Consider the following 14,746-nt stretch of genomic DNA (forward strand, 5'->3'; position numbering starts at 1 on the left):
AATAGACTTTTATAAAAAAATTATTTTTCAAACATAACATGTAAAATTAGAATTTAAATTATTAATAGAAATTAATATTTTTATATTATAATTTTTTAATAGAATTAGATAATTTAATATATAAAATTGTGAAATTAATACTAGATTAATTGTATAAATATTAGAAGAATGCGAGGGGACCAGCAACTTTTGTGATTTGTAGCCATCAAATAGCCATCAATGATGGTTTTAATGGTGTGAGATTAGTATGAGATTTCATCCAATGACTCACTTTTCTTTGCTGGTTACATGCTGGCCAAAATTTAACAAAGTTGATGGCCCCTAAACTTTTCCTAAATATTATTCTCTGTAGTAGTAGTAGTATAAATGAATTTTATATTATTATAAACTAAATTTATAAATGATATGACAATTTTATAGAAAACTTGAAATTTACGCCTCTGATCTGAATAATGGAATAGCAATATATGAATAAGAGGAGTGCTAGGGCCAGCAATTTTTGTGATTTGTAGCTATCAAATAGCTATCAATCATGATTTTAATGGTGTGAGATTGGTGGGAAATTTCATCAAATGACTCACTTTTTTTTGCTGATTATATGCTGACCACAATTTTGAAAAGTTGCTGGTCCCCTAGACTTTTCCTATGAATAAAATGGTGTGGTATATGTGAAAACTTTTTCAATAATTATATGGTGAAATATCAGGTGCAGTCGACTTCACGTGAAGTTGATAGTTGAGAGCCGTTAGATGAAAATTCAGTCAAATCAGTCAAATCATCTAACAAATGATGGGGTGCTCAGTGAGTTGAGCGTCGTCGTCAGCGCCGTGGTGCTCCCTCTCCCCCTTCATCCTCCACTTCCAGAGTTCCAATGGAGTCTTAGCCTCAAGTATAAATTTGCTCCATTGATTTTTTTTTTGTTCCCTTTATGTTCTTGTTGTAGGAATCTGTTTCATTGAACCCATTCAAAAGCTGTTCTGTTCTACATATTTTTTATTAAGGTTTTTTGTATGAATTTGTTTCATTGACTTCATTCAAGTTTTTTTTTGTTCTGTTTATTTGGTTGTCTGATTTTTTTTTTGGGTTTTCTTTACGAGGGTTAAAAAATTTTGGAAGTTGTTTTTATGTAATGATATCAATTTCTGTGTTTATGATTCTGTTCATGATGTTCTAGTCCTATTTTTGTTTTATTTTTTATTTTCAAGAGATGAAGCTGGTGCTGGACTTGTGAATTCTCATGAAATTTGTTTAATGACAACCTGAATACATCTTTACTTCATCATGAGAATAGAATAGAATGTCGATTGCGATTTCAAAGTGTGACCATGTTAATACTAGTAGCTGTTTAAACTGGTGGTAATTTGATTTAAACTGTGTTTGCTGTCAAAATGTTTTATCCTTCTTTATGTCAAATGTTTCCATTTTCCATGTTATTTGTCTTTGGAACTTGGAAGTGTTTATTTATGATGATAACTTGAATGCCTTTCATATTTGATTGTCACACAACATTGCAAATGCTAACTTGATGCACCCTTTATGTTCATTGGCATGACATGAATCTGATAAGGGTACCTCTTCATGTATGTTAATCAATTACTTAGTTCTCTAACAACTGAAAACCTTCTTTGACTCCATGTTTCTCAAAAGCTTAAAGAACATTATCATTGATGTGAAAGAGGATGCTGAAAAGAGAATGCTGTTGTTTATTACTTGCCGAAACTCTGTTCATAAGATTAGCTTAATTTCTCATTTGACACTCAAGTATATATTTTCAATTCATGTATAGGGCTTGTTTGGGTGAGCTTTTAAGAAAAGATCTTTTTTCGAGTTATCTTTTTTTAAAAGATCTTATAGAGAAGTAAAAGTAATTTTATGTTTGGATATCTCATGTAAAAAGGTCTTTTTATCAATCAATTATGTTTGGGTATAACAATATAAAAGTACTTTTTTGTTTATTTATTACATGAAAAACATCTTTTTTTTAAGGAAAAAAGATCTTTTAAAAAAAGATGTAAATTACAGCTTTTCAAAAAAGATCTTTTTTTGATTTTACTAGTGCTTTTACTTTTACTACTAGAAATTTGCTAAACACGTTAAAAAATAAAAAAAGATCTTTTTTCATTGAAAAAAGATCTTTTTTTAACAAAATAATGGCGCCCAAACATGCACATAATATATTTGATATAAGATATTATTTATTAAGAGTTGTTTGCTTGCTTGCTTGCTTGTGTTTAAAACTTTAAATGAGAATGGATCGTTCCAAATTAAAGGTGACAGCATCAAGTGATTGTATGGTACTTTTTCTTATATATAATAAATGACACAAAAGCAAAAATTTTTTTTACTTGGATGCAAAGCAATGCATTCATCATAAGTCTTGTGAAGTAGCCTTGTTATTGCACAAAACCAAAATGAATGCGAAAGATCCAAATTATAACAAACAAGTTTGCAACTAATACTGACAAGTAGAAACAACTATGCTACTAGTGCAATAGGAGAATGAAAACAAGAGACCATTTTATCAATGGATATAACTATTGATTTGCCAATTCCACAAAACACCCTCAAGATTTTTAAATATATGATAGCATGCAATATCAACTAAACTGGCACTTATGAACTTAATTGAAGAGTATACAGAAGCCTAGCTCAAGCAAGTCTACATAACTACTATATGAAGTTTAGTTTCTCACAAACAAGTTCTTAACCACGTTCTGTTTCTAACATCTATGCTCTGTACTAAACATTGAAAGTCATGTAGAATGAGCTTCATTGGAAGATTGCTAATGTAACGAAGAGCAGAGATAAATTTAAGCATTTGAGAATTAGCTCTTCACGGTGTAAAATGATACCAAGCTTAAAATTCAAGTGAATTACAAAAATGATAATTATAAGAAAAGAAGAAGGTTGGTGATGTACTCTCAGGTCATTCAAAGTAATGGAAGAAGAATTGATAAGAAGTGAAAAAAGAGAATGATTGATTAAAAGAACCACACAGGAGTACTGGGTACCAATTACAATATATATAGCAAAAGGGAAAATAAATTACTAACTAATAGTGCTATAATTATGTCTAACAAATTAACCAACTTGACAGCTATACAAAAAACAAACTCTATTATGTTACATCCCCCCGCAAGCTGGTATTACGTGGTTTGTGCAAATCAAGTAATCCCAGCTTGGAAAGCAAATGAGAGAATGGTCCTGGAGGAAGGGATTTAGTGAATAGATCAGCCGGTTGTTCACTGGAGACTTTAAGATAAGAGGGTGTTTTTCTTTCTCGTTCAGACCTTCTCAAAACTGGTGCAGCAGATTGTGACTCAATATGTATGGATGAATGTTCCAATGGTGCCAATGCAGATGCTGATTCTAAGGTGGCGGGTGATGCAGAATCTATTATATCATGAAGAGATGCCATGGGTGATGTAGAAGTGGCAGATGAATCAGGTGTAGTGTGTATGGTGTGAGGTGCAATTATGCCATGAGTATGCTCATATGAAGAAGTATGTGCAGAGTTATTATAAAAGAATGCAAAAGGGTCAAAATTGGATGATTCAATTGAAGGCTGATCTATAGAAAAATCAGTGCTTGGTATTTGTTTGAATGGAAAATAGTGTTCATAAAATTCAGTGTTTCTTGATATAAAAATTTCTTTGGATTTTAAATCAAACAAAATGGACCCTTTTGTTCCTGATTGATAACCAAGAAAAACACATTTTCTAGCTCTAGGATCTAATTTTCTTCTATTAGTACTCAAAGTGGTAGCAAAAACAAGACAACCAAACACCTTGAGATGAGTCAAATCTGGTTTATTCTTGAAAAGTGCCTCATAAGGCGTTTGATGATTCAAGAAGGTGCTTGGTAGTCTATTTATTAAATGTACTGAATGTTGCATAGCATAGTGCCAAAAACATTTTGGCACATTAGAATGAAACAAAAGTGCTCTTGCAATATTCAGTATATGTTGATGCTTCCTCTCAACAATTCCATTTTGTTGAGGAGTTTCAACACAAGATGTTTGATGTAATATTCCTTTTGAGTTATAGAAGGAGTTCATTTTAAATTCCATCCCATTATCTGTTCTAATTTGTTTCACAACTTTATGAAATTGAGTTTGCACCATTTGAACAAAATTTTCTACTAACACTCTAGTTTCGGATTTTAGTTTCATGCAATAAATCCAAGTAAACCTCGTTTTATCTTCTACAATTGTAAGAAAATATTTATGGCCAGCAGTAGATAAAAGTGAGAGTGGTCCCCAAATATCTATATGTAACAAATCAAAAATATTTTCTGATTGTGTATTACTAATGGGAAAAGACAATTTCTTTTGTCTAACCAAGTGGCAAGAATCACAAACATGAGATGATGAAATGCATTCAATAAATGGAAATGTATTTTTCATGATTGACATTCTTTTGGATGGTAAATGACCTAGTCTAGCATGCCATAGAGTTCCTAAATCTTGCTGCACCGTGACATTTACAGAATGTGTGTTAACTTCTGGTGTAGTTAGTTTCCAAGGTTGAGCATCCATCACATAAAGATCACCAATGACTTTAGCTTGCCCAATCATCTTCAATGATGGGAGTACCTGTATCTCACAAAAAGAATCAGTAAATTTTAATTCACAATGTAATGACTTTGTGAGTTTAGACACTGAAATCAAATTATATTTAAAGTGAGGTATGAATAAAACATTGGTAAGAATCAAATGTTTAGAGAGTTGCACAGTGCCGCAAATATTTGTTGTAGTGGTAGAACCATCAGGTAGATTTACTAAAACTGGTCTCATATAATGAAAAGTTTTGAAAGACTCTTGAATATAGGATGCATGATCAGTAGCTCCACTGTCAAGTATCCAAGAAGTTTTAGTAAAATTTGATGATACACTCAAACAATGCCTACCTTTTGGTTGAGTAAGGGTGGCCGAAGAAGTAATGTGGTTTACACTATTTGAAGTTGGCATGCGTGGTTGTTGAAAGAGTGCTAGTAAGGTTTCCTTCTGATCTGGAGTCAACACAAGTACTGTATCATCGCTCCTTTTATCCTGGCCCCAAATAGCTTTCAACATAGCAAAGTAAGAGGTAACAGTAAGATCACCTTGTTTGAGTGCATAAAATTCTTCTTTTAACGCACCAACTCGAAAGACATCTCCCTGTGAGTAACGACGTTTTAAATCATTCCACAAGTCTAGAGCTGAGCTAATCCACATCACGCTCTTAGCGATTTCAGGGCTGAGAGAGAGGTTGATCCAAGAGAGGAGAAAATTGTTACACCTATCCCATGCTTCAAAATTAGGATCACCTTCACCTGGTTTTAGAATGGATCCATCGAGGAATTTCACCTTATTCTTCGATCTGAGTGCTCTCCACATATCGTGCGACCACTGATAATAATTTTAAGGTGTCAATTTAAGCAGAATTAGAGCCAAGAGAGAATGATTGATTAAAAGAACCACACAGAAGTACTGGGTACCAATTACAATATATATAGCAAAAGGAAAAATAAATTACTAACTAATAGTGCTATAATTATGTCTAACAAATTAACCAACTTGACAGCTATACAAAAAACAAACTCTATTATGTTACAGAGAGCTGTAATAGTCAAGTTGCACATCTCTGGCTATGTCCATACACAATCAGGCGATCATTTTTTCAAAGCATTAAGTGATGATGAACATGGTTGGAACTCGAAAACCTTAGCTGCTATTCTTGAAATAGTTAGTGCTTATTCTTCAAATTCTTTTTTATTTATGCGTAGTTTGATAATTATTTTTTGTCTGATATTCATTTAAGTAAACAAATTTGATAAAAGACTTGCACAAGTAATTAAATGATGAACGGACCAAAATGGAGTTAAAAGAGCTCTTTGTCCATTCAAATCACTAAATTACGTTAGGTGGCATAGCTTTAATCTGAAATGCATATTTTCCTAGTCGCTCATTAAAAATATTCGAAAGAAAATATTTGGAGATTGATATTTAGTTATTTAATTTTACTTTGTGATTCTGCTAATAAATATATTTTGTGAAAATCACTCCAATAATTTCTTTTAGATACAAAAATCTAAATGAAACATGCTCTTGATTTTCAATTTTCCCCTTGATTTTTTTTTAATGTTTTTTACTGAATCTAAAATGTTACTTTCACCCAAATTGATATATATATATATAATTTTGTTGAGACATGTCAACTTTTTCTTTTTATTACTTTAGGTCAAGCGAATATAAAGAAATGTCTTATCCACATTGATTAGTGTTTAGGTTAATTGTGTGATATGTCCAGTATTCAGAGTGAGAACAAAACGTGTTGGTATCGTACTTGAGATATATCTAACATGGAGATATAGAAAGCTTTATCGTGTGTAAGAAATAGATCCTATAAATTAAGGAAAAGTATATGGAACTAAAAGGTGATCAGCCAAAAAGTAAACAAAACTGTTTAATTAGAACCACTTTTTGAATAATATGTTTGAAAACTGCTCCTAGAATTACGGAACACAAATCAAAACCCAATTTTTTATGAAGCCCAAACACTTTTTGGCTGATATGCTTTTGGTTTCCTAGTTGTTCTCATAAATTAAATATTTAGCACCAAATATTTTAAAGTGCAACGCGTTTAACTAAGTACAATTTTTGGAGAATACATGATATTACAATTCTACTATATGATGACATAATTTATTTATTGGTTTGACCTTTTGTTTTTTAATTAGCTATAACACATATAAAAAGATATATGACAAACTATAAAACATATATTTAAGGAACAGAACAAAAAGCAGAGTATAATAATGATTTTTTAGTTATTAACAATAAATGCTAAAACTGTGCTTTGAAAGATGGCAGATGTTCCATAAAAGCGCATAAAATATCTTTTTGTAAAAACGTTTACGTGTCGTATTATTATTAGATGTATTAATGAATTAGTTATTTTTAAATTTTTTAATAAATCAGAATAAAATCAAGAGATTAGGGTTACGATTTTTTTTCTATGGACTTAACTGTATTTTTAAATATTTAGGAATTTAAATGTTCGCAAAATAAAGGTCAGAGATATATTTATTTTTTTATCAAAAAATTTAAATATGATTCAGTTTAGATTGTATAAATCGATCGGATCGAATAATTATAATGTGAACAATTAGGTTTATTATTGTTGTTATAATAAACCGATTTTATTCTGATTTATTAAAAAACAAATTATTAACCAATTTAATAAAGACGTCTAATAATAACATAACACATATAAACGTCTTTAAAAAAGATATTTTTAGTGTCTTTATCAAAGTAATTCCTTAAAATATAGGTTGAGAAAAGCAATAATAATGAAGCCATTTTGTTAATAATCCTGAAAGTAGAGCCTGCATGCATGCATGCATGCATAATCTATTATCATTGCATATGTATCTTTTTACTCTTTTCACGTCAATGGTATGTAGGATCAAAAGAAGAGTTCACATTATGACTTTAACCTGAAATTCCCACTTAATCTAATCATGAATCTTCCTTCTGTATATTCATGATATACACATTTACTCATTTTACCATTATGGGGTTGATCATTGGTTTGCTTAAATTTTTTAACTTGGACCTCCCCTGAACATATTCCCACTAATTCACTAAGCAGGATTGAATTGATTCAGAATTTGAGTAAAATGGATAAAATTTAAAGATTATATACCGATAAAACTATGAAAGAATAAAAAAAAAATAAAAATTTTTTATTATTAATTGATAAAATTAAATTAAATTATAAATTATGTAAATAAAACTAAATATATATAAAGTATTGGCCTATGAAAGATAAAAGTAAATATAATAAAAAAACATTGTCAAACTATCTTGATCTGGCCGGTATGTTTTGATAGCAGAGCTGCCTTAACGATATTTCCCCTTGTAATGAGTCCAACAAGCTTCCCATCGTTGTCTACCACAGGTAGTCGACGATATTTGGTTTCAAGCAAGAGCCTAGCAGCATCCTCCAGACTAGTAGATTCTTCAACAACAAGTGGAGTTGGCGTCATTAGGTCACCAACAATTTTTCCATTACTCTTACTAAGCACTTTTTGTATCTCATTAAATGTTTTCCAAGACCTACCAACATCAGGAAACAAGTTTGCTTCACTTTGAGGACCGCCTGATATAGAATCAATTGCTAGCAAGTCATAATCTGAAACAACTCCAACCAAATTCCAGTCCTCGTCGATCACTGGAAGACCACTGATCCTGTTGTTGACGAGTGCCTCCAAAGCTTCGTCAACGGTAGTGGAGGGCTTCACAACGTGCAAATCATCTTTCGTTATCATCAAATCACCAACTGTGTAACTGCCATTCCCGCGCGGAGATGAATTGATTGTTGGGCCTGGGATTGGGCCAGGGCCCGAAGAAACTGGGCGAAACGCAGCTGAGGACAATGAACGTCGTCGTTTTGGGATGGCGGATAAAGGAAGAAACTCGCCGCATTGAGGAGGGAAAAGGGAGCGAAGCGGAGCAACAACAGGGAGTGTGTTGATCAAAGGAATGGAACTCATGTCGATGATTTTTCTGAAAAATATGAAGATATGTAAATTGAAAAAACAAAATGAGAAAATTCAAAGAAGAATGGTTGAATAATGAATGAATTGTGAAATCTGAAAAGAAGACGTGAACGTACCTTACTTTTCAGATTTTTCGTTGAAACTAGGAAAGAATAACAAAAGACAAGACGAAGAACTTTTATTGTTAATTGATTAAATTGAATTATAAATTATGAAGGTAAAACTAAATATATATAGAGTATTGTCTATAAAAAGATAAAAATAAATATAAGATAAGATAAAAATTAAAAATTATCCTTTTCTATTATTGGCTAGACACGGTTTTTGAATTTTGAAAGAGAATGAAATGGGACATTTTTATTTCTTTGTTAAGTAAAAGGCAAATTTATAATTTTATCATTATTGGCCCCTTCTCCATTAATTGTCACTTGTCAGTCCATATTTGAAGAGAAAAATTTTAAATGGGCCCAGATCACTTTAAAAAGTAGCTTGGTAATAAATAACAGAGTTTTATCTGTATGCAGTGAAATGCAATGCTTCTGTTTTTTTCTTCAAAAAATATTGTCATCTTTCTTCCTTCCTTGCATAACGATTAAGTTCAGTCTCTTTCTCTATCGAGTGTGGCACCTTATTTAAAGACCCTCAAAGATAGGATATAGCTTATGGTGTTACATTAATGGTATCAGAGCAAAGTCGATCATAGGGATCCTATCTTAGGAGGTACGACTAATAAAACTTCTCCCTATGGTTATCCTTGAACAGGAAAACCTATAGCAAGCCGTGGACGCCCATGTGGCTCGAGCTCGAGCTCATCAAACCTAGCAAAGCACATGAAGGAGATGGCCAAGACAATGAAGGAGCAGGCCCAAGCCACCACTCTGATGGCCCAACAACTGTCCACTGGGGACAAGGATCCCAATATTCCCAGGCTGGAGGTGGGACAGACCCGTACAACTTTTGTTGACTTCAAGAAGATTGGTCCACCTGAGTTCCGTGGAGCCATCGACCCTGATATGTCAGAAGAATGGCTGACGGAAATGGAAAAGGTATTCACAATTTTTCCGTGCACTGAGGAGCAGCAAGTGAGCTACGCTACCTTCATGCTCAAAGCTGATGCCGAGTTCTGGTGGGATGGAGCAAGACGGTTGTTGGAGGATGCGGGAACAGATATCAGTTGGGCCACCTTCAAAGAAGCTTTCTACAAGAAGTACTTTCCCCTTTCTATTTGAGAGTCCAAAGAGATGGAGTTTCTTCAGCTGAGGCAAGATAGGATGAGTATTGCAGAGTACGCAGAGAAGTTAGAGAGACTCTGCAAATTTTCTGCCATGTATAAGGCTAATCCAGATGAAAAGTGGAAGGGTATGAAGTATCAAGGAGGGCTCAGGGCAGAAGTCTTAACCGCTATAACCCCACTGGAAATCCGGGAGTTCTCCTCCCTCGTTAGCAAGTGCCAGGTGATCGAAGAATGCACCAAAAAACTAGCGTCGGAAAGAAGCGAGGCTTTCAAGAAAAGACAACTGAATCAAGAATCATCTCAGCAGTCGCCGCATAAGAAGGCCTTTCTTGAGAAACCTACAGGAAGGCAACCTCAACAGGGCACGGATCGCCAAGAACCTCCCACTGATGCCTCACCAAAGACCACCGAACTCAAGGAGTGTACTTCATGTGGGAAGCAACATAGAGGTAGGTGCCTTACCGGACAAAATGTCTGCTTCCGGTGTTTTCAGCCGGGGCATATCGGCAGGGAATGCTCAGCAGTTCTCCCACCCCCTGCCAATCCACCACAGCGTCAAGGGCGAGTCTTTGCCCTCAACAGCGAGGAAATTCACGAGTCAGAAGATCGAATCAAGGATAAATGCACAATTAATGGAATCCTTTAACCATCCTAGATGATACTGGTGCTTCTCTTTCGTTCATATCTCTCTCCGCTACTAGTAAGATTAGCTAACCCATGTCCAAATCAATATGCATCCTACTAATGACCTTTATCGACCAAATTAGGATGTAGAATTTGGGGATAAATTCTTTTTTTATGGGGGTGATAATGTAATAACCACCCCTTCTAGAAACAAAATTAAATTCGAAATTTGAAAATCAGTTAGGAGATAGGCTTAGAATTTTAAATTTATGGATAGGAATCTAGTAACCACCTCGGTTTGAAATTAAAATTATCCCAACCACCCTATCCCCAAATGTATATAAATAGGGGTGCACCTATAGGTAGAAAATCACTCATCTCAAATACTAATCCTCTCCCTTCTCTCTCTACAAAGAAATAATATTCTGTATACAAACACAAGAGGCAAGCTCGAAAAAACGTTAGGAAAAAGAGTAGGAAATTATGCCTTTTTCACTTTATGTTGGCATGTAGTATGCTCTAGTTATTTTTCTTCCATTTATGCATGGTTACTATCTTTCATGTGTCTCATGGCATTAAGTACCTTTTTCTCATCCCTTATCCATATTGACCATGTTCATCTATTTTTGTCATTCATAATCTCTTGATTCATGAGTACATACCTTTCTACCATGTTTTATTTAATTATTTAGTATATCTTAATTTTATCCGATGCATTTACATGACTTTTCATATCATTATATCATCAATGTTCCTTTAATGTTGAGAGTACATACCTTTCTACCATGTTTTATTTAATTATATCATAATTTTATCCGATGCATTTACATGACTTTTCATATCATTATATCATCAATGTTCCTTTAATGTTGAGAGTACATACCTTTTTACCATGTTTTATTTAATTATATTCTAATTTTATCCGATGCATTTACATGACTTTTCATATCATTATATCATGAATATTTCTTTAATATTGAGAGTACATACCTTTCTACTATGTTTTATTTAATTATTTAGTATATCCTAATTTTATCCTGTGCATTTACATGACTTTTCATATTATCATTTATGTTCCTTTAATGTTGAGAGTACATACCTTTTACCATGTTACATTTAATTATTCAGTATATCCTAATTTTTTCCATCTTCATGAATGCTTCTTGTATGACCCTCTTTTTATGTATGCTTAAAATAACCTTGATTGTAAATTGAACTGAGGGAATGATCCTTCGGTAAGGGAAGGTGACCCCAAAGACAAGATATCGAGATGATCCCTCGGTAAGGGAGGGTGATCGATCGAGATGATCCTTCGGTAAGGGAAGGTGATCGCCAAGACATTCGAGATAAGAACCTTCGGTAAGGGAAGTGGACTTTCATTTTATACCGGTTTGAACTCAATACCCTCCATGAAAGTTATAAGTTAAAAAAGGAGAAAGCATGAATGAAAAGTTTGATGATTTTTTTTTAAGGTTTATTTATGACTATGTTGATGTTACTTAAGATGTTATCCTTCTATTCTCTTTCTATGTTCTTTCCTTTTTACCTATATGTTTTACGCTTTACAAGAGGTTCATATTACATGCCATATCATACGACGTTCTTTTAAAATCCCGCACGTGTGCTGGAGATAGATATAGAGGTGTTGCATAGCACTCCTACTGAGACGTTAGGTTCTCATCCTTTTTTTTTCCCATACTGTCTCCAGAGAAACATGGCACAGCGGATAGAGACGACGCAGTGCCCCCGAAGGCAACTTCTGAGTATGACCCCTCGAAGCACGCGTGGGTAGTTACGACCACTACTACCGTGCTCCAAACTATCTACTTTGGTCGAGAGTTCGTGGAAGGAGAACCCCAACTGCCCGTCGAGTCCTAGTTCATCTCACACAACGGAACCAGATCTTCACTGCGCGAAAAGGTGTTGGAGGAAAACCACGAATACCTCGATTCGTGAATAACTGAAGGGTCCTGATCAAGGATAGGATAGGACACAAATATGGGAGCCTCTTCGACGAAATTAGTTAGGACGTACTAGTTTCTTTCCTTTGTTTAATTACTTCTAAGCATTTTATTTTGAACCGTACTCATGGATAAGTTTATTATTTCATATTTATTATCGTTTTAGTATTGCTTGTTTTCTTCTTCACGCGCACTTCCTCCCTTCCTTGCATAACGATTAAGTTCAGTCTCTTTCTCTATCGAGTGTGGTACCTTATTTAAAGACCCTCAAAGATAGGATATAACTTAGGGTGTTACATATTTTATATGAGTGATTTAACTCTCTTTTGTTTTAAAAGCACATTTAATAGTATAATTAAAAAGTCTAATTTTTTAGTATATTCAATATTTAATATAAAAACTATTTTTTATAATTTTTAATAAAATATTTTTTTCATGATATTGTTAAAATATTTCCTTAAGATATATGTTAACAAGATTAAAATTATATTATCATTAAAAAATTTGAATAGGAAATTAATATTGTGTAAATATTATAAAAATAACACAAATATGAAATATGTTGAATGAAAATGAGACAGAAACAATTGAGTAATAATTTCAAAGCAAATTTTTTCACTACATTTAACGTTTTATATATTTCTAGATTTAATTGCATAATGTCTCATTTATATTTAAAAGCCAAGTTGAAAGCTTGTTCAGATTAGGTTGCTTTGTGTAGATGTGTTGAAAATGGGCCTAATCATTTTTTTGGTAATTATGGAAGAAATTCATTTTTGGTAATAATGGTTTTGATGAGAGAAAAATTAAGGTAAGTATGGTAAAATAGAATGGGTGTAGTTTAATATCATATTTGTGTTAGTTTGTTTTATTGTCCATTATGGATTTATTATTTATTTATAGGGATAAAATTGAAATATTTTAATATATCTGTATACGTAATATAAATTAAATGAATGAATAAATTTTTTTTAAGTTATGTAATATCATGCAACAGTTGTATATGGAGACCACACATGGATCATGAATGAGGGAGATTAATATTATTGGAAAATATATCTCTCAAAACTCATAATCAAATTAGTTTGGTGTTTACGGTAATGAATCATTAAATTGACCATGTGATATGAAATTAGTTTTTATTAATGTAGTTTTGAAAACGGTAAAATAAAAATTTAGAAAAATGAAAAAAACGAATAAAAAAAATATATTTTGAGAACAAGTAGATTCCTAATTTTAGGATGAATTTGTTTTCATCAAACTGTTGTTCAAGCGAGATAACTTTCTCGAGAATCACAAGAACACAAGTAGAATAATGGTCATACTCCCGTTCCACTGAAATTCATAAGATTAAGAACGAAAATAATCCTTAGAATTAAACCAATACATTAATTAAAATAGAAGAATAATAGTTCTAATCCATAAAAACAAACAGAGCTCCTAACCTTAACCGAGAGGTTTAATTGCTCATGATTTTTAGAGAAAACAGGGTTCTAAAAAATGCGAAAAAGAAAAGATAATGTTCGAACCCTTTTGAGAGGAGTATCTTTTCCCTTTTATACTAACCTAATTTGTATAAAAAATAAAATAAAATAAAATAATAAATTTGGGAGAGTTTGATATATATTTCTGAGAAGAGTAAACTTTGTCAGTATTTGTGTCAAGATGTGTTTTTACACTGGTCAATTTGGGGGGTGATGCAGCTTTTCTCAAAGTAAATTTTTTCACTACATTTAACGTTTTATATATTTCTAGATTTAATTGCATAATAATGTCTCATTTTTATTTGAAATATCATCTAAAAAAATAAATTTAATTAAATACTGATTAATATAAAATGTTTATCATAGTGAAATTTTTATATAATTAATGAATAAAAATTAAACTGTACTCTGTTTTAAATGTTACTTAATTTATCTTTTGGTGATTGTGGAAAGCTTTGGTGGTGAAAAAGGGCATTTCATTTTTCCTTTGTGAGCTAGAAATGGCTATTAGAGAGTCACCCCCATAATGGTGAAAGTTTCAATCAGCAATTGATGAAATTGCAAAAAATTGAATCCTTAACTTTTCTGGTTGGGGCCAAAATTTATCCTTACATGGTACAATTCGGTGTTAAATACGACACTGGAATTAAGGTATGTACTACAAATTGAACATGCCAACATGGCAATAACTCTTGAATGCTCTGTCTCTCACCATTTTTCTTTTTTCTTTCTTTTTCTCTCTCTATCTCTTTCTGAGCATCACACTAGTACATAGTTGTATTTTTCAAACCCATTAACAGAACCAGAACTAACACATTATTTGGATATAAGATAAAAAATAAAAAAAAAATATTTTTTTGTGTGTATTATTTGAATGAAAAAAAATAAATAAAAAAATT

The 14,746-nt window shown here is 32.4% G+C and overlaps 2 protein-coding genes across 2 annotated transcripts; one reads left to right on the top strand and one right to left on the bottom strand.

Annotated features, from left to right (window-relative positions):
* Positions 7,825 to 8,707, bottom strand: LOC107606412 (CBS domain-containing protein CBSX2, chloroplastic-like). The gene has a single exon (XM_016308477.2). The coding sequence runs from the start codon at positions 8,536 to 8,538 to the stop codon at positions 7,840 to 7,842; it is 699 nt and encodes a 232-aa protein (XP_016163963.1). The 5' UTR covers positions 8,539 to 8,707; the 3' UTR covers positions 7,825 to 7,839.
* LOC107606413 lies at positions 9,786 to 10,424 on the top strand. Its single transcript, XM_016308478.1, has one exon. It carries the CDS (start codon positions 9,786 to 9,788, stop codon positions 10,422 to 10,424), a length of 639 nt encoding a protein of 212 aa, XP_016163964.1.

Source organism: Arachis ipaensis, chromosome B07 (assembly GCF_000816755.2).
Source record: "Arachis ipaensis cultivar K30076 chromosome B07, Araip1.1, whole genome shotgun sequence".
Classification (NCBI taxonomy): domain Eukaryota; kingdom Viridiplantae; phylum Streptophyta; class Magnoliopsida; order Fabales; family Fabaceae; genus Arachis; species Arachis ipaensis.